General features: G+C 36.3%; 1 protein-coding gene across 1 annotated transcript in view; it reads right to left on the bottom strand.

Moving 5' to 3' along the window:
* Positions 1 to 482: 482 nt before the first annotated feature.
* The window catches only part of LOC128553723 (uncharacterized), a gene marked incomplete at its 5' end in the record, with an annotated part of 33,653 nt that continues 22,456 nt past the window's right edge, over positions 483 to 11,679 (bottom strand). Inside the window, 2 exons of the mRNA XM_053534900.1 lie at positions 483 to 4,901; positions 6,210 to 7,530. Of these exons, the coding sequence (XP_053390875.1) occupies positions 4,444 to 4,901; positions 6,210 to 7,530 (1,779 nt within the window). The remainder of the gene's footprint in view (positions 4,902 to 6,209; positions 7,531 to 11,679) is intronic.

Here is an 11,679-nt window from a genome sequence, read left to right as displayed (position 1 = left end):
GTGCGCTCGATATCTTATCTTGTGCGCACGACATCTTATCTCTATATAGATAGATAGATAGTTTATTAACAAAAGGTTACAAACCCATGAGTTAACATATAGCATATAATCAAATAACATTTGAATAGTAATGTCAATGGCGGTGTAAAAAATAAGTGGTTTTACATATACACATAAACTCAGATGTATATTGTAGTGCTCCGATGAGCTCCACGAGATGACCGTGTTACAGTTACAATGACGAAACAGTCGGACGGACAAATAACAATCACAATAATTCAGCAACAAGACTGGACCTTGTTGACTCCACTGCTCCAGTGAGCTCCACTAGGTTACTATGTCACGAGTCAGACAGACGGACGGACAGACAATGTATGAACACAATATTAACACCAAGGCTGGACTTCGGTAAAATAAAGAAAAACTTTTTATGTGGGGAGGATTATCTTTAAATAAACTTTAACAGAAGACTAAGATCCATGTCAATTTAAAACAAAGAATTTATTTTAATAAATTCCCTTAACAAAGTATCTGTCAGGATAATAAATAACGGATGAGCAAATATCAATAAATTAATGGAACAAATGCATAAAGTATGGATTTAAAGTCTGTCAGTGCTTAAAATAACGTGCAAAATTTATATAAAGAGGCTACAAGGTTTCCCACTTAAAATACTAATTTTGATCAAAAGCAAAAATTTACCTCTCAAAAATGTCCAAAATGCACTTAAACTAACAGATGCCTAACTTAATTGTTCCTTCTCAAGGGAAGGAACACTTACGGTGAACATGTCACACTTGACTGAGCAGGTAATGGATACAAGAGTATCATCAAAGGTATCCGAATTCCAGAAGGGCGCCGCCATCTTTGACTCATGCATATTCATTACAAATAGCCTCTTTGCCAGTATGTATTTACGCATCTTTAAGTCAATTTTTAGACTAAAGTTTAGTGAAATACAACTACGTAATAACATGTCTTTAAGAAACAATAATATAGTTTAAATCATATAACTCCTAAATCTAACATGTCATAATGAAAAATCGAGATTATTTAAATGAATAAGCATCATCTAAAAATAGACTACCGCCCAAAAATATCGTCTGCTATTATTCTGCTTGGTTTCATTTTCTTCTAGCTTAACTTCTACGGTCACTGACGGCCATATTTCGTTCTGGAGCTGGTAGTATCAATCATACGATGCAATTAAGCAAGGCGTTTGGCAGCACTTTTCTGTCCATGTATTGCTATGTGAAACTTTAAATTTACAAAGAGGCTAACATATGGCCAAATTCCGATCTGTGCCACTAGGGAAGATTCCCGAAATGGTCTTTATTATTTATTGCTGATATAATATTTAGGTAGAAGGTGTTTGATTATTATTTTAAGTTTTTCATTATTGTTTTATTAAACATCTGTAACAGGATGCTAAAACAGATCCCTTAAAAAGAATATTTAATATGCGCTAGAAGAACCTTTTGGTAAGCTAAATCTTGTCCAAGTTTCCAATGAAATTATTAACTAAAAAAAATAAGGAAAAAATCTATGTTTACTCTAAAGCCAAAGAGGTCGAAGTCCTCGAAAATCTGAGTGGGAACCCTTATATACTCTCCCAAAATCTGGCAATCACACAAGAAAAAGGGAGGGTAAACCAACATAATAATCCGCCGGATCCCTGCAAGCTGAGGGAATCCGTCACAAAAATCTGCGGGTTTGACAGAGTCCATCATAAAAATATGCCGGACGAAAACATACATGTCCTCACTTTAAACAACAATTAAACCATTAAGTTCTATTAAACTTACATGAAAATTACTATGAATCAAAAGAATAAGGATTAAATTACAAGACCCTTACATTGTCTTCTCTGATCATTGTACAGATCGAAAGTGCGAAAAACTGGTCTGAAGTTGAAAAAAGCTCGAATTTTGACATAAAACTTCATAAACAAATATGACCTTTATGACGTCACTTCCCATAATGCAAAGCGACAAATGGCTGACAGTATTAAATCAACAACATTTGTAGTAAAAATAAACAGGATTTACATCAATAAAATGAGTTGACATGCACAAGTAGTTCCTAACCTGGAAATAAAGGTGACATTTAAAGCAAAAACAACTGATAAAAAATTATGGCCATTCCTAGGGCACTACAATATCTATGCAATCTGAACATAACAACTACATACTAAACTCGTTATTAAATCGGAAACTACATAAACATGTGATTATCTGGATAAAATGTCAGAGAGAAGAAAAGTGTTAAAGGGTAGGAAATAGTTTTACGAAGTTCAAAAGCCCTGTATACAAAGGTGGACGGTTTTTTCAAGGTCGAAATGTTTTTAATTGATAACAGTTCTGTAAATTTTGGTATGTTCGGGTTTTTCCAGTAATATTTACGTATATACTTTATATAATTTACATTCTGTGAAATTCGTCCTCTAGGGTATTACATATAACACATTTCCTATCATCTCTTGGAATTTTGTTCGGCTTGTACCATCTGCCTGTTTCTATCAATTGAAAACAGTTTACAAGAAGAATTCTCTAAAGATTCATTTCAGTGTTGCATGAAATTATCTCTTATTCTTTGTTTGAAATCCTAATTGCTCTAATAACGATTTGACTGATTTTGTCCAACAATTATTATTTGGTTCAAGTTCCATCTGATATATCACCATGTCATAAACTTTTCTAATATATCGGTTTCTTTCCGACTTTAATATTTTAAGCCAAAATTTTATTATCTGATACAGTCTATGGTTTAATAAAGGTTCTCTTCCTAACTCTCCAAATATAAACGAATTTTGTGTTTGTAACCGTACACCTAATAGATTTTTGCAAAACTGCAAATGAATATTTTCTAACTTCTTTGATTCTTTAAAGCCCCATACTTCACAACCATAGTTTAAAACTGATAATTTTAGCTTATGGAAAAGATCTAGTGTGTGTTACTGAAAAATTATTGAAATTCTGTATGTACATTTTAAGCTTGAAAATTGCCTTTAGTGCCTGACCTGCTAGAGCTTCATAAGTTTTTGAAAATGATCCGCATGTGGTAAAAATTACCCCTAAATATGTGAAATTACTAACTGTTTCAATTTTTGCATATATATATCAGGGCCCTTTGTTTGTACTTAGGTCATCATTAAAACATACGGACGAGTAGATAATTATGGTCCCGTCTTAATTCCAGCAGGTACAAATTTGTCACATCATTTGGGAGAGCAGTGCGCTCGAGATAGGATGTCGTGCGCTCGAGATATGATGTCGTGCGCTCGAGATAAAATGTCGTGCGCTCGAGATAAGATTTCGTGCACATGAGATGAGATTAAATGTCGTGCGCACGAGATAAGATGTCGTGCGCACGAGATAATTTAATCTTAAAAGAATGAATGCATACCACTGTATGAAATGAAAGAAGGTTCAAGATATTGACTTCAAATTTGACATACTGGTAGGTGAGAATATGAGCAGAGCGCATAAATAGGTCTGTAGGTCAAAGATCAAGTTCACAGCAAGGTCAAATTTGTCCTTCATATTGTGTGTCCAGAGCATAACTCAATAATCATTCAAAGTATTTACTTCAAACTTGGAATATAGATGGGTGATGATGCGGTGATTCAAGGAGTACAACAATCCATATTACTCCCCTCCCACCTCTCCTCCTTACCTCCCGCCCCAACGGAAAATTTCTTATATATGTTGTGCCTTAGTATTCAATACGCATGAACCAGCTAGGTTGGTAACTGAAAGATCAAGGCTATACAATTCAACGTATTGAGTTCGGACATAGGTCGGTTGCAATCAACCGATGTACACAGTGCATGAACTTGGTAAAACTGTCAAAGGCCAGGGTCACAACTTGAGTTTGAATCTGTCCTTTGTATTTTATATCAGGAGCATAAATTCCAAACTATTCAAGGTATTGATTTTAAACTAGGAATAAAGGTATATGGTGATAGAATTATTTGAGGAGTGCAACAAACCACATTACTCGCCCCCACCCCCACCCTCTTCCACATATACACACATTAACCTCTTCTGCTCCTCTCCTCCGCGCAAAACACCCCCACCTGCTGTCCAACACATTCCCCTCTACCCCCCACCTCACCTGCTGCCCCTTGCCCCACAGTCCCCTCTACACCCGCCCCCTACACACACACACACACACAGACAGACACACACCACACACAGCAAAATCAATTTCTTAAATTTTCCTTCTTCCTCCTCTAATCTAGAATTTCAGACAAATATTACCTCACTCTTGTTAAAGATAATTTTGAAAACAAAAATTCCTGTTCTTATGTTCATAATATTACCAAACTTAAAGAAAGATCATCTCAGCCAAAATCTGCAGTCCGGGCCCTTATATCATAACTAACAATTCAGATATATATTTCAGTTTGTCAGTTTGTCACAATCGATTGTATATCTAGATCTACTGCATATTTTCCATCTCAAAGTTCTTAAGTAAAATTTTCTTGCCTAGTTTCTTCTCCAGCTCGGACAAAACAACGTGTATGGGTGTAACAAGGCACGACAGGTCGGACATTGAACCAATTGCCATCCCAATACAATGTAATTTATTTTGCTTGTCAACCAAAAACACGGCGGATCCAGAATCCCCTAGCTGGAAAAATGTCTTCAGTGAGTGAGAATTAACTTTCAGTTGCTTTTTCATAACCTTACTCACAAGACGTCCATTGTACTGTATGGCCAATGCTTCCTCGTCCACAACTTTTACTGCCATGGAGTTTAATTCAAGTGATCCTTTCGTTAATCCGGTTGTTTTTCCAAATTTGACTACCCTTTCTGTAGCAAAGTTTTCTGTCGTGAATGCGGTTGCATTCATAATTGACCCATCATCAAAAGCCGGAAAGTTTGTATGTGAAAAACCTGAAATTTTTATATATTTCAGTAAAGCTAACGTAATACTGCAAATGTAAATGTTTGTTTTGTTGCGTATAACGGCATTTTTTTTTATCTGAAATTCAATTAGATGCGGCAGTTAGCTAATCTATATTTGTTTTCTCGATTTAGCTTGACATTTAATTAATATTAATCTATTTTGCAAGTTACTGACAACTTCACTATATGAAGTTTGTGACTTATTTTTCCATCATTGGTTGTATTCCGACTTTGATGAAAATGCAGAAAGAACAAATAGATATCATATCGACGGCTTAAATAAAGAAAGAAGTTCGAAATTAAAACAATGTACAGATCTATTACAATAACGCTTTAAGTAACACTGTTGACGATGGGTTTAAAATTGAAGAGAATGTTACCTAACATATACAAATGGTAGTAATTTTTACCAACAAGAAAAGGTATTAAAATGTTCTCGAAACATGCCCATTAAATGCATACGATTTCAATCATCAAAATGTTTTGATTAAAACGTTTTTAGAAAAATTATTTATGAAAATTGTTATAAAAGTATTTCCAATCCTTTTAATCTATAGTCTAGTATATTACACATGTTTTGTAACTGTTTGAAAGCAAATGCTGTTAAGGTACTGTTGCACATCTGAAAAACGGAATTGATGGCGCGACATCATTTACATGTGTCTGTAAAACATAGAATTCAGCTCGAATTCAGCATACAGTAACGTGAATCAAACCACAAGTAAATGGCAACAATTGAATTTTAATTTCTAAAAACGGCAACGCTTCTGACTTTCTAAAGAATTAATATTTCATCAAAAATGTTGTCACGTAAAAATATCTAATTAAATGATTAAATCAGATCGAAATATCTCGAAAACAAGCACAGGGACAGATATATTTTACTTAACAAAGTGAAAGGTAATAGGTAAATACTTGTTAGTTTCAATAAAATCTACATTTCGAAAATTTCTCTTTTCGCAAAATGTCATTAAAATTTTGTTGTTTTTTTCTCTATAGACTCCAAATTGAGGTCCTTATTTTATATTTTATTCAAATCAGTCTAGCAAAACTCAAGCACTCGATCCTATTTTTTCTGGCTTATTTTTCTTAGTATATTTTGAAGTTTTGAAAAACTGTGGTTTAATGAAATTCTACAATGTAGAGAAAAAATATCTGAAGATGCAGAACTATCTGCAGAACGTGTGAAATAGCTTAAGAAATAGGCAGGATTAGACATATGTTCTAATAAGTATTTAGTTATATGCCCTGAAGACATATACTTAAAAATGATATACGTATAAGTAACTGTTATACCTGCAACGTTTAGTTCATTTTCCGTAGGAACAACAAAGTATCCTCTGCTCGGAGAACGATCAGCTGTTATTTTGACAACTGCTGCATCAACCATTCCATTGAAAGCACTCGTTAAAACCTCACCACATTCTCTATCATAAACTTGTCCTCCATGCCCAGCTTGGCTGTATGGATCAGGCTTAGTATCGCCATCTGCCGGCTGCATCATTTTGGTTCCTTGAAGTCGACGGTCATCTAGATGAAAAGGCTGGAACATATGTCTTACTGTTAGAAAACATGTTTGGTCAATACCTTCAACTTTTACAAATGGCCCAATGGTTGCATCATACTGTCCACTTTTCGGTCCCACGCTGCAACCCATGGCTACTTCTTTGTGCCACTCCGTTGCAGCACCTAGCAGTGTATTACCATTAGGACCAAAACTGAAACGTCCTTCCCGGACATCAGTTTTAAATGAAAGACCACTCTGGTGGATTAGGTATTTTGGAAACTCTTGTTCACCGAAAGGAATGTAAGACTTACACTTGCAATAAAGTACCACACAAGGTGAGGATGTATCAAAACCTTTGCTCGTAGACCTGACCATGCTTAAACCAATGCCTTCAATATTGCTATGATCGGTAAATAACGCTCCTGTTTTCGACTCGATGACTTCGTTTAGCAATTGAATATCCTTTCCAAACGAGCAATGCAACCCTTGCTCTTGTGCATAATTTTCAGCCAAAATAGATTCGGACGACTTTGTAAGGTATGGCCTACATAAAACTTGAAGACCGTTAAACGTTTCTAGTTCTTGATAATCGTTGTCATTTTTTGTAAAAGCAATTAATACAAATGTATTTTCTTTCGTCGACGGGTAAGCTTCCACGACATCCTCATGGCTTTTCACAAGACTATAACAAATATAGTCTAATATAATTGATCTGGCATATACGTTGTGTTCAACTTCAACATCAGACTTGTCGAAATTTAAGTTCTTTAAGTATGATTCTAGTAAAGTGAGATATGCAAGTTTTGGTGTATATCTATCAGCAAGACTGTGTCTGGTGAACAAACAATCAGATGTAGAAAACGTGCACGACACGGCTTTCTGTCCGAATGACAGGTTCCGGAGTTCAAATATTTGTGCATTTTCAGCATGCACTGCATGATTCATTAGAATATCGACATTATCATTGGTAAGCGTGTGGTGACAGTTTACATCTCCTACACATCTAGATGGTGGCTCGAAATCTATTGTGATATCTTTGCCTTTTGGTATCCTATCTTGGAGACTGGTTTTGAAGTCAACACATGTTGCGTATATTATATGTCCAGGACTCTGAAAATGTAAAATTATACAGTCAGGACCCTGAGTAAATTTTTACTAAATGTGATTGATCTAAGCCTTAACAATACATATCATATACATATTTGTGATCTGGCATGTATACATAGCAACAGGAATGCGAAAAGGGTTAGTTTGAAAACAACTTCCCGCTAAATAATTCCATCTCTGGCAGTAGTATAAGCAGCTCTTTAACGTCAGGAGTGCGCATGATCAAGAATGCGGCGGGAATTTTGAATTATAGTTTTAGAATGACATCACCTTTCTATGTTAAGAATGACCTCACTCTGCTATCTATATCTCCCTGAAGTATATAGAGCCGACTTATATACCTATCGAGGGCGTGTTCGCGCACATTGAGGGTCGGCCCTACACGGGGAGATTATACACGAAAACAAAAACTATATATTAATAATGTTTAATTAATAATCATATAGATTTATCTATAACATAAATGAATAAATACATTGTATGGTAAACAAAGAACGTATTAAAAATAATTTAAAGCAAAATATTTATTACATTTTTAATTAAAACCATTAAGCTTTATTTAAGATAGCTACGTTAGAAATAACGTTAACTGAAAATAAAGTATTACATTTTTGTAGACGATGTTTCCTCCTTGGCGTCTACTGACCAAATGACTCCAATCATAAGCGTATTATTCCTAAATGCGCATGCTCGGATCTATTTTTACAATGACTTCATAAGTTATATTTAGTTAAGATTATGAGTGAATCAAACGTGATCATGGTCAGAATGTCTAGCATGTATTTATTTAAGGCCTGATGGACAGACAATAAAAAGTAAACATGTCAAAGTCAATCCCTTTAAAGTCGCCACAACGTCTGGCGTATATTTATTTAAGAGCAGATGCGTTAACAATAGCCTATTCAACTGTCAAATTTAATCCCTTTAAAGTCGCCATAGTGTCTGGCTTATATTGATTTAAGGCCGGACGCAGTATAATGGATATTGATTTTATCAATAGAAGTATTGACATAAAGATTTAATCCTCTAACAAAGGGAATTGTACTTTTTCCAACTTGTCCATTCTTTTAAGGTTCAAGTTTGACTAGTTTAAACCAGTATTACTATTTTTAATTGAGATAAATGACGTTCTTACTAAAAATACAAGCCTCATTTTGAAATCGAGGCTTTGTGGCGAGTATATAAGAACGCACTCGAGTCAGTTAAATCATTATAACTTTAGAATTCATACCGGCAACATGGAAAATATAGCAGCAACGTTTGAGATGATGGTGAATACTTTCACCGACGCAGATGAGCTGATGAATTTTGCGGCGACGTGGGGGATACAGTATTCCCCGGGGGTGCGGTTCCGTTTGTTTCAATTGACGAACCCACAATACGGTAATGGCATTGTCGAGGAAGAATTAAATAACATACTTCAACATTTTGGAGAGCCAACTGACCAGAACACAAACGATTTGGAGTTGGCCCTGGAATACGTAAGAGAACAAGAAGAGATAGAACAGTGCGTGAAAGCTTTACTCTTTGATGAAGAAATGAACGAGATAACAAACACGTGTATGTACGATGGGGAGTGGCATCCTACATCACCAGGGATACAGATAGGCGGCGGAGAAGAGCCCCAGCCGGTCCGTCTCTAGACCCACCTCCCGGGACTTCAGATAAATCCATACGAAAGAAAAAGGAGAGAACGTATGGCGAAAAGCGCCTGCATCGATCGTACGTATCAATTCAAATCAATGAACAGTATAGAGGAGAAAGACTAGAAGATGTGAGGCAAGGTCACCATCAAATGGTTGACGAAGTGTTGAAGGAAGCCGGGGCGATCTGGCGGGGAACGATTTAGGTCGTGTTGTTATACATCACCACTGGATTACAACGATCCGATGTCGTTCCTCTCCAGCCCAGGACAACTCAATGCCGACAAAGTGATGGGGACTATTGAGAAAGTGCTCCAACAGTATAAAGACATATTGATGAAAGTTTGACATTTCATAGGATCCATTGATTTAACCAAAAGGGAGGGCTAGAACGAAAAATAATCCTAAACTCAAAGGAAAAAAATAACTCGTTACAGTTAACAAACATCTATATCACCATAGAAAATGACGATCCGATGTGTATGGCAGAGCGCTTGAGTCAGCTTGGGCCAAACTAAAAAGATGTACGGAAGGATAAATGGAAGGAATAATAAAAACAGACAAAAAAGAGTAATCTACAGGCTCATACTGGAAAATCAAAAAGTAACAGAAAGTTATTTATAAAAATTTAATGAACAAAAAGAGAGACGAACAACGACAGTTGGCGGCTGCGATCCATCAATTAGCTCAAACCACCATCCGATAGACAGCCGAGTTAGAAGATATCACGCACGGCTTTGAAGAAGATCCTTGTGTACGAGTGATGGTGATCAGCGCATTCTAGCAATAAATTCTTAACAATCTCCAGTTTCTGAACGAGCGCCCATGTGCATTTACATATACTTAATGGACGACAATCACTTTAATGCTCCTTACAAGTATCACCGGTTTCTTTAGCGCCATAATTTTTATGCGAAAAAATGTCTCAACCTGACGACCACAAAGGAAAGCCACCATTGCTAAACACACCTGTGTATCATCTGTAACAGAGACCATTGCCCAAAACCGGAAAATGACGTGACTTGCGGAGATTGAAATTGGACTGTAATCAGAAGAGTGTTATCGACAACACAAACCAAATACCAATACATAAGAAAGGAAAAAAATAAAGGACACGCCCAGCGGAACCACACACTGCGACCAAATGGTGAAGTGCCCTTTCATGCATAAAGTAATTAGGTTTAGATCAACGAACAAAATAGAACACCAGTGGCGAGAGTATAGTTTAGTTCGAGTAACGAATATGATTTGGAAGGAAAACCTTTGTGTTTATTTTAGACCACCCCTACGGGGCGAAAGTAGATCACATTCCAAAGTGATAATTTTGCAAGTTCGAGTGTAGCCCGGGATGAAAACATCATGGTGAAAATGGATATGTACCTAATAGAAAAGAAGATTGTAAAAGCTGTCAATCGGCAAAGTATGTAAATCTTTCTCCAAAATGTCAAAATTGTAAAACGTCCTGGTGGCGTAAAACCACGCACGACCAATTTTGTGTGGCCCAAACTGTGTGTCCGGACTGCTTTGATAAAGAATTAACGCCCGATCTGTAGTACAAATGCGTCACCCGTTGCGACGAATGTGACAACTCAGAGTTGCCTGCTAATGAAATAAGGGCCAGCCCCGGCAATGCGGTTTCAGAGAAGTCACTTTTAGGAACGGATACCGCGGAAAAATTTAGTCAATGTTTGTTTTTCTGAACAGCATCAATATTTTAAAGTTGTTGGCCCACACTATGACAGCTACGACGACAAGCTATTTCCTTTTAGAATACTTATAGACCACAATCCTTCGGACCCGACAAAATCATTTATAGCGATTCCAAAATTTTAGTACATGACGTTGGAGCGAGATTTAACATATTCAAGTGATTGACATCCAATTTTTACCCATGACATTATCTGCGTTACCGAAAGCTTTTGGATTAGATGAATTGAAAAAGGGTTGGTTCCCTCATTATTTAATTACGAAAAAATACCAAAATTATATAGGGTCATACCCTAGCAATAAATATTTACGGGCATGATTTTTACAGCGAGAAAGAGAGATCTGATTTGATCTAGCAATAGTTGAGTGGAGAGCAAGAAATGATTGCTTTGATTTTAGAAAAGAAATGTTGGAATATGATAGAAGGCGATGTTGATGTTTTGAGACAGCCGTGTTTAAAATTAGAGAATTATTGATGAATGTTACGTGAAAGAGAGTTTAAATAAATGAAAATGGCAGGAAAGAAAAAAGTTAGACAGGCCGTAATCCATCGATCGATTCCGTGACTAAGCTTCCTCTGCATGAACGTATTTAGAACCAAATTTTTAGAAGAAGAATGAAAGAAAAAAATTAGAGGGCGAAAATGATAGGGTACCCGCAAAATTAGTAGACGGAAAGCTTAATGTATAGGACGAAAACGAATGTATCCCGCGAAACCGAACCTGATGGGAAAGGAAGTGAGAGAGAGAAAGTTGTAAGTACATGATAGCGAAAATTCCGTTCCCGGTGGGTTACCATGATC

This window comes from Mercenaria mercenaria, unplaced genomic scaffold, assembly GCF_021730395.1.
Source record: "Mercenaria mercenaria strain notata unplaced genomic scaffold, MADL_Memer_1 contig_4251, whole genome shotgun sequence".
NCBI lineage: Eukaryota > Metazoa > Mollusca > Bivalvia > Venerida > Veneridae > Mercenaria > Mercenaria mercenaria.
The sequence above is the reverse complement of the archived record's forward strand: the minus strand, read 5'-3'. Positions and strand labels throughout refer to the sequence as shown.